At 44.8% G+C, this 19,126-nt stretch overlaps 2 protein-coding genes across 2 annotated transcripts; both read left to right on the top strand.

Annotated features, from left to right (window-relative positions):
• The first annotated feature begins 2,080 nt into the window (after positions 1 to 2,080).
• On the top strand, positions 2,081 to 3,405 carry LOC123405638 (DNA-directed RNA polymerases II and IV subunit 5A-like). Its single transcript, XM_045099254.1, has 4 exons — positions 2,081 to 2,098; positions 2,202 to 2,240; positions 2,947 to 3,129; positions 3,220 to 3,405. Exons 1-4 carry the CDS (start codon positions 2,081 to 2,083, stop codon positions 3,403 to 3,405), a joined length of 426 nt encoding a protein of 141 aa, XP_044955189.1.
• A 10,817-nt stretch (positions 3,406 to 14,222) lies between these two features.
• LOC123405637 (aspartyl protease family protein At5g10770-like) lies at positions 14,223 to 15,188 on the top strand. The gene has a single exon (XM_045099253.1). It carries the CDS (start codon positions 14,247 to 14,249, stop codon positions 15,186 to 15,188), a length of 942 nt encoding a protein of 313 aa, XP_044955188.1. The 5' UTR covers positions 14,223 to 14,246.
• The last annotated feature ends 3,938 nt before the right edge of the window (positions 15,189 to 19,126 follow it).

Here is a 19,126-nt window from a genome sequence, read left to right as displayed (position 1 = left end):
TGGAGGGCTTCTTCATCATCATCATCGCCCTTCCAATGACTCGTGAGTAGTTCACTTCAGACCTACGGGTTCGTAGTTAGTAGCTAGATGGTTTCTTCTCTCTCTTGGATCTTCAATACAAAATTCTCCATGATCTTCATGGAGATATATCCAATGTAATCTTCTTTGGCGATGTGTTTGTCGAGATCCGATGAATTGTGAATTTGTGATCAGATTATCTATGGTATATATTTGAGTGTTTCCTGATTTCTTATATGCATGATTTGATATCCTTGTAAGTCTCTCCGAGTCTTGGGTTTTGTTTGGCCAACTAGATCTATGATTCTTGCAATGGGAGAAGTGCTTGGTTTTGGGTTCTGCCATGTGGTGACCTTTCCCAGTGACAGTAGGGGCAACAAGGCACACATCAAGCAGTTGCCATCAAGGGTAAGAAGATGGTGTTTTTATCATTGGTTTGAGATTATCCCTCTACATCATGTCATCTTGCTTAAGGCGTTACTATGTTCTTATGGACTTAATACACTAGATGCATGCTAGATAGCGGTCGACGTGTGGAGTAATAGTAGTAGATGCAGAAAGTATCGGTCTACTTGTTTCGGACGTGATGCCTATAGAAATAATCATTGCATAGATATCGTCACGACTCTGCACAGTTCTATCAATTGCTCGACAGTAATTTGTTCACCCTCCGTCTACTTGCTTTCATGAGAGAAGCCACTAGTAAACATTACGGCCCCCGGGTCTATTCACATCCATCGTTTACACCTCCGCTTTTACTTTGCTTTGTTACTTTGTTGCTTTCAGTTCTCACTTGGCAAACAATCTATAAGGGATTGACAACCCCTTCATAGCGTTGGGTGCAAGCTTTTGTGTTTATGCAGGATCTTGAGATACTCTTCCGCCGGATTGATACCTTGGTTCTCAAAATGAGGGAAATACTTACCGTCGTTGTGCTACATCACCCTTTCCGCTTCGAGGGAACACCAACGCAAGGCTCCAAGGCCACGGGGGAAATCCTTTGCATACTTGCCTAGGAAGTCCCTTAAGGCATAGCCGTAGCTGAAGGATTCCTGGTGCCGTCGACACAACTATTTCCTCGCGCCGTTGCAAGGGATACATAGCAAACATCAGAAGTATTTCTGGCACCGTTGCCGGGGACTTTTTGAGGTAGCAGAAGTATTTCTGGCGCCGTTGCCGGGGAGGAGAAATCAAGATCTATCCAAGTAGGTCTCACAAACTCTTCTCTTGCATTTACTTTTGTTGCCAGATGCCTCTCGTTTTCTTCTCCCCCACTTCACATTTGCCGTTTTTATTCGCCTTTCCCTTTCGCCGTTTTCTTTTGCCTTTGTCGTTCCCTTTTGCTCGTCCGCTCTTAGGTTTGTTCGTGAGAGACCTTTCCCCATGGCCAAACTAAACTATTTCAGAAAATTGGAAGAGATTGAAACTAATGTCAAAAGTTTCATGTCTTCCCAGTTTGACTAAAATAGTTACTTCCGTAGGGAATTAAAAGAGAAAATTCCTTGTTGCTCTGTTTGAATAAAGAGGTTGATGATATGGCCAATGATTTCCTTGCACTTAGTTCTCAGTTTGCTCACCTCGAAAAATTGGTGGGCCAAATTTCTGACAAGCATGCTACCTTAGTCAATAAGATGGCAGCTAAACCTGAAATTAGTGATGCAAATCACGAAGATCTGAAAGTTCTTGGTGTGTCTCCTCTTGAATCTTTGTTTTCGTGTGTCAAACCTACTTATGGAGGGGCTGGATATGAATCCACTTTGGTTGAAAAATGCCCCAATGATTCAGAGTCCACCTATCTTGATGATAAAGGTGTGGAGAGTGGAGTAGAAGAAGTCAAAATTTTGGGTAGTAATGAAACTCCCACTTTGGATTTCAAGGAATTCAATTATGATAATTGCTCCTTGTTTGAATGCATTTCTTTGATGCAATCCATTGCAAACTCTCCACATGCTTATAGCCAAAGAAAATCCTTTACCGCGCAATCGTAGATGCTATGATGAAATCTCTTGAAGAGAAGCTCGAACTAGAAGGTCTTACAGGTAAGCTTTACGTCCCATTCCAGATGTGGGATACCTTACAGGTAAATCACTTTTCTACAGTAACTGTTTGCAAGCTTGTTGGACCCCCCAAACTACTTGGTCTTCAGTTCTTCTATATGCCTTATCCATGGCTCTTTGTTATAGGGGCTCTCGACATACATCCGTGCAATGTTGTCTACTCAAGTAAGCTTGGCAGTGCCGTGTCTGTTCATCTTTGCTTTGTGTTTATGTCTCATCGTTTCCCGGTTTAAATGGAATGCCACCTGAACTGGTTTCAGGCCCTTTTAGGTGCCATTGGCTTAGGTGAGAAATCTGCTACAGTCATAGGTGACACTTTATAGGTAAATTTGCTCCACCAATCTCCATATATATGATTCTTACATAGTATGCATGGGCTTGCACACTTTCCTAGGTGCTAGCAGATAACTTACGAATTATCTCATGAACATGTATGAGCGTCCCCCCCCACCCCCTTGAAAATCTGAATTTTGGATACTAATAAAGCACGGTGATATTCTTGGTTTCGTCCCGCATCTAATCCTACGTTAAGTGTATTATAGTGCATGATTTCTGTAGCTCTTTCTCATGAAACTTCCGTTCCTGCAATTGTTGCTATATTGATGGGCATTCTATTGTTTTATAGGGTACACTAGATGCAGCAAGACGTGCCTCGGCATTTGTTCGGGGTGATGACGTCGTTCACAAGTTATTCAGAGAGCTTGCATATCGCTACAAGTAAGTTTTACCTATGTTATGGGTTGGTTTCTATTTTGGTCTGGTTAGCATGCTCAAAAGAACCTCTCAAGCTATATATCTTATGTATCTTTGTTATTTTCTACTTATATCTAGGGCGTCGACTGATTGACGGTGTTGGCAATGCCCCCTCCAGATCTACATCTTCTTCCCGAACGAGCCCAAGCCCGGCGTGAAGACGGTCAAGAGCTACACCGAAAAGATGAAGCAGGAGAACGTGTACAATGGCGTACTCGTTGTGCAGCAGGCGCTGACCGCCTTTTCCCGCAACTTGCTGCTCGGGTTATCGCAGGAGAAATTGCAGCTCGAGGTCTTCCAGGTCGAGCTCTACATTCATGCCTCGTGCTCGTATGACTAATATCCAGTGCTTCTCGCCATGTCTGATGTTTAATGTAGCCCTGTCCTGCAGGAAGGGGAGCTTCTTATAAACATTAAGAATCACGATCTGGTTCCTCAGCACGTGCTCCTCACAAAGGAGCAGAAGAAGACGCTGTTGGAGAAATTCACTTTGAAAGAAACTCAGGTCATACAAATTTGCGAACCCTTTGCCCACTGTAACCGACCTGATATTCTAATCGATGCAAGCATGTCATAATGTGAAATGTATTTCTATTTGAGCCATGTAAGTCTTTGATAATCATCTGAGAAAAAACAATTATATAACTATAAACCATGACAATGTATTCGAGTATACCTTCATGTACATATTCCAGATGGCAGTGTTGGGAGGAAACACATTATTAATTTGAAATAAAAGGCTCCCTCTACTTCCTCAAGCTATATCTGTTAGTTCATATTCATAGTGTAATCTCTAGAAGGTCTTATATTTAGGAACGGAGGGAGTAATACTTATTTAGCTATAAAACGATGTTTATAGTTTATAAGCTAGCCCTTCTTATTATATTTCAGAAGATTGATAATCCCCATTACATTACTACAATCGTGTAATATGCAGAACCTGAGTTTTGGTTGCCAAGCAAATTTTTGTGTACTTCCATTTTAATTGCCAACACTTTCCATACTTGCATATTTCTTACCCACCTTATGACATTGTTTGACTATTATAATTTCCTTTTCATTGATGGTAATTAATGGTAAAAATAAGAATATGCTGCTTTGCTACACACACATGTTATGTTTGACCAGCTGACTTCTGGATGGTTTATGGTATTTTGTGAGGTTATGCAACACTTGGGCTCTATAAAATTAGTGTTATATGTTTATTAGATGAACTAGACAGAATCACAAGATGCCGATTTGGATGAGCCTTGAACACGAACATGCAGTTTTTAAATACAAAATGTGTGGGTCCGACGTGTTTTTTCTTCCGGTGCAACGCACGGGCATATTTTACTAGTGTTTCCAACAAGCACAATGCTGATAAAGAATTATCTATCTTGAGTGTAAGCGTACAGGTAAGAGACACCCATCTGGTCATGTGATCTTTCAACAACCAGCCTATAATTTCCTATGTATGTGTTCCGTCCTTGTGCAATATGAAAAACCAGCCTATAATTTCCTTTGTATGTGTGCAGTCATTGTGCAATCTGAGGTATTTCAGAGATAAACTTCTGATGGAGCCACTTGTATGGATCCCGTCAGTTGAAAATCCCTACATTGCTCAGCAATTTTATGATATATTCTCTTGGGAGAAAAACGACCACCACTTAACCCATGTTGTACTGACTTACATGAAGACTCTTCTCTGCGGAGTTGTAGGTTGCATAACTTTTTATGAAAAAATTAGACCTTAATCACTATTGCATATATTTGCAAGACCGTTTAAACAAAAATTAATTGAAGGTAGATTACCACGTGAAAGAAGTTTGTAATCCAGTTCGATGCTGATGCTACCTTCAGTTTATTTTATTTGCATGTCTTCATTTCTGACTTTGTGGTCATTTTGGAGGTCTGCAACTGTTTTGAACAAAACATAGATGTGGTATTTTACACTCCACGTAGGAAAACAGTCCTAGTTCATTCCAGAAAAAAAATTCTTGTTATTTATAATTTATGCATGCTGAATATTGATACCAAGTATATGCACTAGAATGGGCGAATTTAGGTATGTTATTTTGTAAGCTCCGTTGTGTTTTGCATCACTGTTGTGTTTCTTTTATGTTGTGTGTAAAGTATTGACCGAAAAACAACTGCATTCTGCGTCTGTCCTATATGATTCTGCATGCAATTATGTGTCTTCACAACAGTAATCCAGAATTCCTGGTGAATCCATTCCAGTTGCAGGTTGGGAAAACTTATGCTTCTGAGATTCTGGCCACAACTCTCAATGAATTGCATATATCAGAAACTTGTTCGCGTTTTGGGGAAAACAAGGAGACCGAGAGACATGTAGTGAACCCAATCACGTGCGAAGATTGCATATGCCCAACACATTGTCTTTTTGGGATCAAATTTGATGCTCAGCTCAGCTGTACGCGTGGGAAGTCTTCCGGTGAATACCTGTATACCACACTTTTCCATAAACTTGATGCCGGTTCACCTCAAACAGCAAAGGTATGCTGTATGCAGTAGTTCTCTCAACCGGAATAAATAGTTTTATCATTTAATTCTCATGTTAAGGTAATCCAGAAATGAGCAAAAGAGCAATGAGCTATTCGGTATTGGTTGATGTTCTTGACCTTGTGTGTTGCTAATTATTTACTGTTCCTTGACTGGTGCTGGAGGCCAAGTTGGTATTGTTCTAAGACTGAAGCAAGGTTCTTATGTTTGTGGAACGAAACAGAATTAATTTCAGTGTAGTATAGCTTGTACTAAGATTTACTAGTCAAAGCTTTACATGTGCAGAATGAAACAACAAGAGAAAATTACTCCAACTTGATGATAATAAATCTTGTCATGTTTCTTTGCTTATACCTTTTGTTTTAAGATTTTATGTGTCTCTGAACATAAACTAGTTATATATGGAATTTAGTACGCTTAGTTAATTCATATCAGTATAACTTTTTCCTATAATAGTCTAACTTGACTTTACTTGACTCCTTTTCATATGTTATTATTGATTATGCCATTATGGTGTTATGGATTACGCACAAACATGTACCTTTTTTTGTCGTTAACTGTTATTTGCATGTCGATCAGGCCAGGAAGATGAGGACTTTATATTGTTCCGGGCATCGACTAGTTCCCAATTTCATACGGTCAAATTGTCTGCCATTCTGCCTGCCAGAGGCAAAATTCTCTAGAAAATCAGGACTTCAAAGCCCATATAATTTGTTTAGTAACAAAGCTCATACAAGGCTACCTTACTCAACAATTTCAACCAAAAACCTCTCCGTGCATGTAAGAATATCATACTGCTTTCTGTGTAATTGACTTTTTTGGTTATTCTATACATAAAAGAAACTTCTCAGCTAATTTCGTTTACTTTGTATGTGTTCAGAATACAGTGAGTTGGTCTTTAGATGGTCCTCCGGAGGTGGTGTCAAATAGCTATAGAGCATGCATTGGTCATTACCGGCTCTGGAACATCCTCAATGGAATGAGTCTGGACACTAGTACACTTTGGGGCCCTGGAACTTACCAACACACTACCGCATATACTCGTACTTTCTACTTCAACGTCATCACTGGGAACAGTTGGGTAACAAGTATCATTGATGGAAGAGAAGCTGGAGTTACGGGTTTCTTAATAAGAATGGCCACTTCGAGTATAAGCACAATGAGAGTCGATATATAGAGCATCCTAATTGGGCAATGCTATGTTTCGGGCCTGACTATAGTAGCCTTGGAGCTCAAGCTCATAGCAATATGGAACTTTGGTTACCACGTCTCAAGGAAGCATGCATAGACATGTCATCCTGTACCATTCAGGATATTGCTGAAGGTAACAAGGATTTGACGGATGATGTTGTGCAAAGTAGATTACCACAATCGTGTGGTATAATGACAAATTTTACTTGTGAGGGTCTTAAACTTCATGATGCGTTGGAAACGAATGGGCAATCCATAGTAAGTCCCATTTCAAGGACTATGAGCTCATACAACCCGACATTGTCACCTCAAATTAAGAACTGGATGAGCATGGGAAGATCTTCTGTTCACTTAAATCTATTGAAAATGAAATATCCAGGAGACTTGATCAAACTGAGTCTGCCAAATATACCGGCAATTACAAACATACAACAGGCAATGAATGATGTCTGCATTATTCCTTTAAATAGTATCCCAAGACCTCACCCCAATGACTGCAATGCAAGGACTTGGTCCTGGAGTCCTCTGGATCCGAACATTGCTAGATTTGGAGGAGTACCACACCCACTGAGCGCACATTTCATAGGCAGAGGGCCTTATGATGAGAAGGTACCACAATGCCAAACTAGCCTTTCTCCTACTCCCTCCGTTCCTAAATATAAGTCTTTTAAGATACGTTGGGCTCGGCCCATTTGTGTTTTTCTTCTTCTTTTTTTCGTTCAAAACGTTTGAAAAAAGATGACGCGGTCGGACTTCGAACCCGTGAAGAGCTCAAAAGAAGCGTAGCCACTAGGCCAACGAATGACTTGGTAACTCTTAGCGTTTTTCCCTTTTATATTTCATACCAGCTTTTATTCAAGTTTTCACTCATTCATCCGTCATTTTCAGCGCCGGTTTTATTCGAGCTTTCTGTTTTCTTTTTTTGAAATCAAATTCGATTTTTTAGAAAAACGATATACTATTCTCAAACTCCATGAACTTTTGTTAAAAATGACTACATTTTTCAAAATTGATGAACTCCTTTTTCAAATCGATGAAATTTCTTTCAGCTTCTGATTTTTTTCCCAATTTGATGAACTTTTTTCAAGTCTGATGAACTTTACTCAAAATCGATGGTTTTTTCAGATTCGATGATCTTTTTTAAATTTCATGAACTTTTTTCAGATTCAATGAACTATTTTCAGGTTTGATGAACTTTTTTCAGTTTCGATGATTCTTTTTTAAATTTGATGAACTTTTTTTCAGATCCAATGAACTATTTCCACATTCGACGAACTTTTTCAAATTTGGTGAACTTTTTCCAGATTTGATGAACTTTTTTTCAGATTCAATGAACTATTTTCAGATTAGATGAACTTTTTTCAAATTTTATGAACTTTTTTCATATTCGATTAAAATTTTTCAAATTTGCTCAACTTTTTCTCAGATTAAATGGTCTATTTCCAGATTCGATGAACTTTTTCAAATTTGGTGAACTTTTTCTAGATTAGATGAACTTATTTAAATTTGATGAAAAAAAATTCAAATTCAATGAACTATTTTCAGATTCAATGTATTTTTTTAAATTTGTTGAACTTTTTTCAGATTCGATTAAATTTTCAAATTTAGTTAACTTTTTTTCAAATTTGATTAGTGTTTTTTCAACTTTGGTAAACTTTTGTAACAACTTTGTGAAGTTCTGTTCAAAATCCTTCAACATTTTTGACTTCTTAAATGTTTTCATTTTCATGATTTATTCGTATTTTATATTCATCAACGTGAACAAAAATTACTATATCTTTACATCTGTCCTAAAAGGATCAAATAGTATTATTTTCTAATTGTAGGCAACAAACTAAGCCTGGTCTAGTGGGAAAGCTGAAAGGATTCAACTTAGGAGAGGAGAGATCGATTCCAACTTTGCCCAAATTATCAAAGAGTTTTTACTTCGCGTTTGATTTTTCCCGCAAGTCGATTGCGTTGGTCCTCTATGCACCGCCTGCGAGCGCCAGGATCGTTAGCCGGCGCTTACCGCGCCGATTAGGAAGTCCCCTTCCCTCACCCTGCGATTGAATTCGTGTATATCACGATCTACGCAGCAACCCTCGACTGAGTCCATCACGTGAAAAGGGAGCAATCCACAGAAGACCTTCCTTCTTTCTATTTCATTTTGGCATCGTGCAGGCCGCATGGACAGCCCTAGACGCCAACGACGTTCGTACTGGTACGGCAAATGACGCAGCCTCCCTCCCGAGTGGTTACTTCGGAGACACGACTATGGACTTATTTGGATCCTTGAGTTAGAGTTGGTTAGATTGAACCCATATAACCCTCAAAAATCCAAACAGGTGGGTTACAGTTGGTTAGATGCATCTAGCCCATTTAAGAGGTGCTTTTTTGGGTTAAAGTTAGGTGGAGTCAAGGAAAAGAAAAAAAACAGCCCCAGCCGCACCAGATCCCCTCGCCACCACACCCATCCTGCTCCCGTCACTCCCCAACCATCTGCTCCCATCGCCAGAGTTTTTACTTCGCGTTTGATTTTTCCCGCAAGTCGATTGCGCCAGTCCTCTATGCACCGCCTGCGAGCGCCAGGATCGTTAGCCGGCGCTTACAGCGCCGATTAGGAAGTCCCCTTCCCTCACCCAGCGATTGAATTCGTTTATATCACGGTCTACGCAGCAACCCTCGACCGAGTCCATCACATGAAAAGGGAGCAATCCACACAAGACCTTCCTTCTTTCTATCTCATCTTGGCATCGTGCAGGTCGCATGCACAGCCCTAGCCGCCAACGACGTTCATACTGGTACGGCTAATGATGCAGCCTCCCTCCTGAGTGGTTACTTCGGAGACACGACTATGGACTTATTTGGATCCTTGGGTTAGAGTTGGAGTTGGTTAGATTGAACCCATATAACCCTCAAAAATCCAAACAGGTGGGTTAGAGTTGGTTAGATGCATCTAACCCATTTAAGAGATGCTTTTTTGGGTTAAAGTTAGGTGGAGTCAAGGAAAAGAAAAGAAAACAGCCCCAGCCGCACCAGATCCCCTCGCCACAACACCCATCCTGCTCACGTCGCTCCCCAACTATCTGCTCCCATCGCCACATCCATCCCCCACCGTCGCGCCGCCACAGCCACCTCCGCCGCCCGGTCAGCCTCCCCATCCGCCCGGCCAGCCTCACATTCCCCGGAGTACTCCGCCGCCCGACCAACCTCCTCACTTGTATGTTTAAGTGGGACATCTCATTTGTATGGATAAATTAATTTTTATCATGTTTTGTATGCTTGATTTGTAAACAATGTTCGTTTATGCCAATTGTGAACGGGAGGAGGCCACACAAGGACCGGCCACACCAAATTCGACAGGAAATAGGGTCCCAAGTAGTCAAATGATTAAGAAAGAGCATTTATTGTCAATCTAACCCTCTCATTCAAACACCCTTTTAGTTAGAATTAGCTCCAAATTAATTCAGGATTAGAATCTAACCCTAACCTTTAACCGGGTTAGAGTATCCAAACAGGGCCTGTATATTCTTCTTGGGTACCATGCCAGAAAAATTCCTGGCGCTCCACGCTCGCCATGAAAAACCCTAAGCCTGGTGGTAGTACGGGCAAAATTGACAAAAATGACCCTTGAGGGGAAAGAACTCACAGAGTGACCCCTCGGGGAAAATATTTCACCCGACTGACCCTTTTGTGTGGCGCCCGACACCTAGGCGCCACACTACACTGTGTGACGCCTAGCCGTTCGGCGCCACACCCCCGACCACATGGCAGAGAGGGCCCACCCCCCAGGTCGTGTGACGCCTAAGCCTCAGGCATCACACATTGTAATGTGTGGCGCGGAACGCTTAGGCGCCACAGATTGACTTAACAGGCGCGGGCCAGCCCCCCTCCCCACCCCTCCCCATTCCCCTCCCTCATTCAAACAGAAACAGGCACGGCGGCAGCTGGCTCTCATCCAATCCCTAATCCCCTCCCTCATCTCCTTCAAATCTGGTGATTTCTTCCTTGGATTGATCGCCCAATGGTTGGCTACTAGGTAATCTCTTCCGTTTCCCATCCTTCTATCCAAGTGGAATAGGTTTTTGTTGAGTAGATTGATATGAGTAGATTGATATGACTAGATTGATATGAGTAGTTAGGATATGAGTTCTTAGGATTTGAGTAGTTAGGATATGAGTAGATTCATATGAGTAGTTAGTATTAGTAGTTAGTATGGGTGTGTTTGGTTGGAGAACCAACTGTCATGGAATGGAATGGTTCCATTCCAGAGGAACGGGTCGGTTCCGTTCCTGTGTTTGGTTCGAGCAAAAAAGTGGAACGGGATGGTTCCGTTCGAGTGTTTGGTTGGGAGGCATGGAATGAAAAATGGAAGGGAGAGGGCTGGCGGCGACGCAGCAGAGAGGAAGGGAGAGGGCCGGCGGCAGGGCGCGGCAGCAGAGAGGGAGGGGGCCGACGGCGCGGCGCGGCAGGAGAGAGGGAGGGAGGGGGCCGAGCGCCACGGGGGCCGAGGGCGTGGCGGCCCCGGCGATGGCGCGGGTGCGCGGCGGCCCCGGCGAGGGCGCGGGTGCGCGGCGGCCCCGGCACGCGCAGCGCGGACGAGCGGCGACGAGCAGCGCGAGCAGACGAGCCGTTCCGTGTGATTCCATCAATTTCGTGGTACTAGCACGTTCCGGATCTGAGTGGAATATTTCCTAAAGTGGAATGAGTGGGTTCTCTTCTAGTTGGTAAACCAAACGCAGGAACGAGGACTAGGAACGGGTCCGACCCGTGACATTCCAGCCGATGACAGCAACCAAACACACCCTATATGAGTAGATTCATATGAGTAGTTAGGATATGAGTTCTTAGGATTTGAGTAGTTAGGATATGAGTAGATTTATATGAGTAGTTAGGATATTAGTAGATTCATATGAGTTCTTAGGATTTGAATAATATGTAGATGAGTGGATTAGTAGATGAGTAATTTTTTGAATATGAGTATTTTTTTTGTGATTTGTAGGATGGTGTGGCTTCTGAATGATGTTTATGACGTTGAACACCGGGCCTATTTCATGTCGGAGAAGAAAATGGTAAGTAGATCACATGATAAAAAATCATGTATTTAATAAGCACTTGACAACAATCTGCCTCAACCATTCCCGGTTAACATTGTTGTCTGCCTCAACCAAAGCAAAAGCCAAAGGCATTAACTGGTTATTGGCATCACTTGCTATTGCAACCAACAAAGTGCCCTTGAATTGTCCGGTCAAAAACGTGCCATCGATGGAGATGACAGGACGACAGTGCTGAAAAGCCCTCACACATTGCTCAAATGCCCAAAATGCACGGCCAAATACGCGGACCCTATTTCCATTGAGAATCCTTGTTTTCTCCCCATACGGCTCGACCACATGAACCATGCCTGGGTTAGTGTGGGCAATAGCTCCCAACAACCTAGGTATGCGGTTGTATGCTTGCTCCCAATCACCATACAACATCTTGAATGCGGCTTGCTTTGCTTTCCATGCCTTACCATATTTCACCTCGTAGTGAAAGAGGGCTTTCACAAGGTCTTGTACGCTTTTTATGCTCATTGTAGGAAGAGAGGAGATGGAGTTCGAAAGCCTATAAGCGATGAACTCGGAGGTGAGTTGTCTATGGCTTTGCGATGAAAGGGCACCATCAACCCTCTTGCCTCGACACATGTGAGGCATACAACTCACAATGTTCCATCCTGGCCCTCCTTTCCATGGTCTTGCACGGACAATCCAAGGACACCCTCTATCCTCACATGCAACCGTGTAACGCAGATTCATGTTTGAATGAACAACTCTGTGTGGCCTATAATGCGTCACAGAATATTCATCCAACCACATCTTCAGTTCAAAGAATGTTTCGAACTTTGACCCCGGCAAAATAATATTCTTCCCATGTCTATCCCGATGAGAAGGTGGCCTAACTCCAAACAATATGCCTTCGCCTCCGTCAACCACGGCTTCATCCGCAAGGCTAAGATCCTCGAACAATGTTGTCCGGTGATCACACTTTAATACATTCTTGAAAGCTTCAGCCTCCTTTGCCGTGAACCCTTCCTCATCAACTTCTTCATCGGGACCCTCATCGTCAGACTCAGATGCATAGCCACGTGAGTATGGAATAGAATGGTCCATTGTCTCTTGCAAATTATATTTTTCCAAATCACCAAGATTGTTGTCATGAAGAACATTACCATCATTCTCATCATCATCGTGCTCATCATTAGCCTCTAGCAATGGTTCATGTTCAATGTTGACCCCTTCGTTGGCCTCATCGACACAAGAAAGAGGTTCAATGTTGGCCTCTTCGTTGATGGGTGCAGGAATAGCTTCAACAATCGGAAAGGCAACCCGGTTCAAATCCAACAAGTTAGGAACATTTGTTTTGATGGCAAATAACTCTAGAGCCTTGTCTAGTGATTCGGCCACCGTATCCTTGTATGCAAGCCAACGTAGCTGGGAGTTGACACGCATGGTCTTCCAATGAATGTGCATTCCGAATCCCACATTATGCCTACCATCAAACTCAACTACATCACTAGGGTCCATCCAATTCAAATCCTTTCGGACTTGTTCCAACAATTCACCATAGCTAGGACACAAATCGAACACCATGTCAAGCTCATCCGGGTCCGGATCAATATTGCCTTTTAAAAAGGCATCCTTGTCCACGTGATGAACATAAACACATGTTCTTCCCATCCCTAAACAACAAAACATATAAATTTTTATAAGCAATCATACAACTACAATATGTACTTACTAACTTCCAAACATCCATAACCCTAACCCCATCATAACCCTAACACAACCAAACATCCCTAACCCTAGCCTAACCATAGCCTAACCCTAATACAACCATAATGCAAACATCCAAACAATCCTAATCCTAACCCCATCATACCCCTTATCCTAACATACAAACAAATACAACAATATCATATACATCCCACATTTCATGAAAAAGTAGGGTTTCCTCAAATTTGCAAAAAAAGACCACGAGAGATTTTTATTTGGATGAGAATGAGGGGAGAGGTGGGGATTACCTTAGGGAGTGATTGGACACCAAATGCCCGGTCCAAACCTTCAGATTTGGTGATTTGGAGAAGGATTTGAAGAGGGGCCCGTGGCTGGGAGAGGGGGCTGGGGGAGGGGAATGGGGAGGGGAATGGGGAGGGGGTGGGGAGGGGGCTGGCCCGTGCCTGTTAAGTCAATGTGTGGCGCCTAAGCGTTGGGCGCCACATATTACAATGTGTGACGCCTCAGGCTTAGGCGTCACACGGCCTGGGGGTGGGCCCTCTCTGCCAGGTGGTCGGGGGTGTGGCGTTGAACGGCTAGGCGTCACACGGTGTAGTGTGGCGCCTAGGTGTCGGGCGCCACACAAAAAGGTCAATCGGGTGAAATATTTTCTCCGAGGGATCACTCTGTGAGTTCTTTCCCAGGATCATTTTTGTCAATTTTGCCGGTAGTACGTGGCACTACATGGCTGCCATGTCGGGTGATGCATCATCGTACATCGATCACCCTCAGATCACGCATGATCATGGGCCATGTCGAGCTGCCCGATGCTTTTGCTTGCTAGCAGCAAACTTAATTCCTACGTACTGTACCAACAGTGAATGAATTCTGTCAGGGTTAATAAGTTGTCGTAACTTCTTTGAGGTGTATTGACTGTGTTGCTGTCGTCTCGACAGCTGAAGATTTCGAGCACCTGAACAGCACCGCCATGCACCTCCCGCTGCACCACTCGCGGGGCCCCTGCTCGTCGGTGTCAGTCCCGTCGGACCTCCCCTTCTCGGCGGTGCTCACCCACGACGACGCCCGCATCGCGTTCCTGGCCACGCGCCTCGCCAAGGCGGCGCCGGCGTCGTCCTCGGCGCGCGCCACGGTGATGGTGGCCTCGCTCTACCAGGCGAACGACGACACCGCCGTCGACGGCTCCCTCGCGTCGGTGCCGCTGACGCCGGGCACGTCGTACGGCGTGGACAACTACGTGACCCGCATGGGCCTCGGCACCCCGGCCAAGCCCTACATCATGGTGGTGGACACGGGCTCCTCCCTCACCTGGCTCCAGTGCTCCCCCTGCCGGGTGTCGTGCCACCAGCAGTCCGGCCCGGTGTTCGACCCCAAGACGTCAAGCTCCTACGCCGTCGTCTCCTGCTCCACGCCGCAGTGCAACGACCTCTCCACCGCCACGCTCAACCCGGCCGCCTGCTTCTCCTCCGACGTCTGCATCTACCAGGCCAGCTACGGCGACAGCTCCTTCTCCGTCGGCTACCTCAGCAAGGACACCGTCTCCTTCGGCTCCAACAGCGTGCCCAACTTCTACTACGGGTGCGGGCAGGACAACGAGGGCCTCTTCGGCCGCTCCGCCGGCCTCATGGGCCTGGCACGCAACAAGCTCTCGCTGCTCTACCAGCTCGCGCCCACCCTCGGCTACTCCTTCTCCTACTGCCTCCCCTCCTCCTCCTCCTCCGGCTACCTCTCCATCGGCTCCTACAACCCGGGCCAGTACTCCTACACGCCCATGGTGTTCAGCACGCTCGGCGACTCTCTCTACTTCATCAAGCTCTCCGGGATGACCGTCGCCGGGAAGCCGCTGGCCGTGTCATCCTCCGAATACTCCAGCCTGCCCACCATCATCGACTCCCTCATGCACCATCGATGATGCAAAGGAGCATGGCCGGGAATGACAATGTCAAACGCGTTAAGTATGCCTTGATGGCGATCCGATATGACACATATTTCCCTCTCAAACGGTAATACTTTGGTTCTCGAAATATGCAAGAACCATTCCCAGTTAACATTGTTCTCTGCCTCAACCAAAGCAAAAGCCAAAGGCATTAACTGGTTATTGGCATCACTTGCTATTGCATCCAACAAAGTGCCCTTGAATTGTCCGGTCAAAAACGTGCCATCGATGGAGATGATAGGACGACAGTGCTGAAAAGCCCTCACACATTGCTCAAATGCCCAAAATGCACGGCCAAATACGCGGACCCTATTTCCATTGAGAATCCTTGTTTTCTCCCCATACGGCTCGACCACATGAACCATGCCTGGGTTAGTGTGGGCAATAGCTCCCAACAACCTAGGTATGCGGTTGTATGCTTGCTCCCAATCACCATACAACATCTTGAATGCGGCTTGCTTTGCTTTCCATGCCTTACCATATTTCACCTCGTAGTGAAAGAGGGCTTTCACAAGGTCTTGTACGCTTTTTATGCTCATTGTAGGAAGAGAGGAGATGGAGTTCGAAAGCCTATAAGCGATGAACTCGGAGGTGAGTTGTCTATGGCTTTGCGACGAAAGGGCACCATCAACCCTCTTGCCTCGACACATGTGAGGCATACAACTCACAATGTTCCATCCTGGCCCTCCTTTCCATGGTCTTGCACGGACAATCCAAGGACACCCTCTATCCTCACATGCAACCGTGTAACGCAGATTCATATTTGAATGAACAACTCTGTGTGGCCTATAATGCGTAACAGAATATTCATCCAACCACATCTTCAGTTCAAAGAATGTTTCGAACTTTGACCCCGGCAAAATAATATTCTTCCCATGTCTATCCCGATGAGAAGGTGGCCTAACTCCAAACAATATGCCTTCGCCTCCGTCAACCACAACTTCATCCGCAAGGCTAAGATCCTCGAACAATGTTGTCCGGTGATCACGCTTTAATACATTCCTGAAAGCATCAGCCTCGTTTGCTGTGAACCCTTCCTCATTAACTTCTTCATCGGGACCCTCATCGTCAGACTCATATGCATAGCCACGTGAGTACGGAATAGAATGGTCCATTGTCTCTTGCAAATTATATTTGTCCAAATCACCAAGATTGTTGTCATGAAGAACATTACCATCATTCTCATCATCATCGTGCTCATCATTAGCCTCTAGCAATGGTTCATGTTAAATGTTGACCTCTTTGTTGGCCTCATCGACACAAGAAAGAGGTTCAATGTTGGCCTCTTCGTTGATGGGTGCAGGAATAGCTTCAACAATCGGAGAGGCAACCCGGTTCAAATCCAACAAGTTAGGAACATTTGTTTTGATGGCAAATAACTCTAGAGCCTTTTGTTGGAAATATGCCCTAGAGGCAATAATAAATTAATTGTTATTATATTTCTTAGTTCATGATAATCGTTTATTATCCATGCTATAATTGTATTGATTGGAAACACAATACTTGTGTGGATACATAGACAAAACACTGTCCCTAGTAAGCCTCTAGTTGACTAGCTCGTTGATCAAAGATGGTCAAGGTTTCCTGGCCATAGGCAAGTGTTGTCACTTGATAACGGGATCACATCATTAGGAGAATCATGTGATGGACTAGACCCAAACTAATAGAGGTAGCATGTTGATCGTGTCATTTTGTTGCTATTGTTTTCTGCGTGTCAAGTATTTGTTCCTATGACCATGAGATCATATAACTCACGGACACCGGAGGAATGCTTTGTGTGTATCAAACATCGCAACGTAACTGGGTGACTATAAGATGCTCTACAGGTATCTCCGAAGGTGTTCGTTGAGTTAGTATGGATCGAGACTGGGATTTGTCACTCCGTGTGACGGAGAGGTATCTCGGGGCCCACTCGGTAATACAACATCACACACAAGCCTGGCAAGCAATGTGACTTAGTGTAAGTTCCGGGATCTTGTATTACGGAACGAGTAAAGAGACTTGCCGGTAAACGAGATTGAAATAGGTACGTATATTGATGATCGAATCTCAGGCAAGTAACATACCGAAGGACAAAGGGAATGACATACGGGATTATATGAATCCTTGGCACTGAGGTTCAAACGATAAGATCTTCGTAGAATATGTAGGATCCAATATGGGCATCCAGGTCCCGCTATTGGATATTGACCGAGGAGTCTCTCGGGTCATGTCTACATAGTTCTCGAACCCGCAGGGTCTACACACTTAAGGTTCGACGTTGTTTTATGCGTATTTGAGTTATATGGTTGGTTACCGAATGTTGTTCGGAGTCCCGGATGAGATCACGGACGTCACGAGGGTTTCCGGAATGGTCCGGAAACAAAGATTGATATATAGGATCACCTCATTTGATTACCGGAAGGTTTTCAGAGTTACCGGGAATGAAGAATGGGTTCCGGGAGTTCACCGGGGGCAACCCACCCCGGGGAAGCCCATAGGCATTGGGGGTGGCGCACCAGCCCTTAGTGGGCTGGTGGGACAGCCCAAAAGAGCCCTATGCGCCATAGGAAAAAAAATCAAAGAGAAAAGAAAAAAAAGGAGGAGGTGGGAAAAGGGGGAAGGACTCCTCCTTCCAAACCTATTTGGACTCGGTTTGGAAGGGGAGAACTCCCCCCCTTGGCTCGGCCGAAGTCCTTAGGGGTCCTTGGACCCCAAGGCAAGGCTTCCCCTCTTCCCCCTATATATACGGAGGTTTTAGGGCTGATTTGACACAACTTTGCCACGGCAGCCCGACCACATATCTCCACGGTTTTACCTCTAGATCGCGTTTCTGCGGAGCTCGGGCGGAGCCCCGCCGAGACAAGATAATCACCAACCTCCGGAGCACCGTCACGCTGCCGGAGAACTCTTCTACCTCTCCGTCTCTCTTGCTGGATCGAGAAGGCCGAGATCATCGTCGAGCTGTACGTGTGATGAACGCGGAGGTGCCGTCCGTTCGACACTAGATCGTGGGACTGATCGCGGGACGGTTCGCAGGGCGGATCGACAGACGTGAGGACGTTCCACTACATCAACCGCATTCACTAACGCTTCTGCTGTATGGTCTACAAGGGTATGTAGATCACACATCCCCTCTCGTAGATGGACATCACCATGATAGGTCTTCGTGCGCGTAGGAAATTTTTTGTTTCCCATGCGACGTTCCCCAACAGTGGCATCATGAGCTAGGTTCATGCGTAGATGTATTCTCGAGTAGAACACAAAAGCTTTTGTGGGCGGTGATGTGCGTTTTGCTGCCCTCCTTAGTCTTTTCTTGATTCCGCGGTATTGTTGGATCGAAGCGGCTCAGACCGACATTACTCGTACGCTTACGAGAGACTGGTTTCGTCGCTACGAGTAACTCCGTTGCTCAAAGATGACTAGCGGGTGTCAGTTTCTCCAACTTTAGTTGAATCGGATTTGACCGAGGAGGTCCTTGGATGAGGTTAAATAGAAACTCATATATCTCCATTGTGGTGTTTGCGTAAGTAAGATGCGATCCTACTAGATACCCATGGTCACCACGTAAAACATGCAACAACAAAATTAGAGGACGTCTAACTTGTTTTTGCAGGGTATGCTTGTGATGTGATATGGCCAACGATGTGATGTGATATATTGGATGTATGAGATGATCATGTTGTAATAGATAATATCGACTTGCACGTCGATGGTACGGCAACTGGCAGGAGCCATAGGGTTGTCTTTATAACTAACGTTTGTGCTTGCAGATGCGTTTACTATTTTGCTAGGATGTAGCTTTAGTAGTAATAGCATGAGTAGCACAACAACCCCGATGGCGACACGTTGATGGAGATCATGGTGTGGCGCCGGTGACAAGAAGATCGTGTCGGTGCTTTGGTGATGGAGATCAAGGAGCACATGATGATGGC

The sequence above is a fragment of the Hordeum vulgare genome, chromosome 6H, assembly GCF_904849725.1.
Source record: "Hordeum vulgare subsp. vulgare chromosome 6H, MorexV3_pseudomolecules_assembly, whole genome shotgun sequence".
Lineage (NCBI taxonomy): Eukaryota > Viridiplantae > Streptophyta > Magnoliopsida > Poales > Poaceae > Hordeum > Hordeum vulgare.
Note: the sequence above shows the minus strand (reverse complement) of the source record. Positions and strands in the feature narration are given on the sequence as shown.

Excerpts from the sequence above, each read along its gene's own strand:
- LOC123405638 (XM_045099254.1), top strand. Across the intron at positions 2,241-2,946 it reads GTGCAATGTTGTCTACTCAA|ATCTACATCTTCTTCCCGAA; the intron begins GTAAGCTTGGCA and ends TGCCCCCTCCAG. Across the intron at positions 3,130-3,219 it reads TGCAGCTCGAGGTCTTCCAG|GAAGGGGAGCTTCTTATAAA; the intron begins GTCGAGCTCTAC and ends CCTGTCCTGCAG.
- LOC123405637 (XM_045099253.1), top strand. The coding sequence starts at position 14,247 with ATGCACCTCCCGCTGCACCACTCGCGGGGCCCCTGCTCGTCGGTGTCA.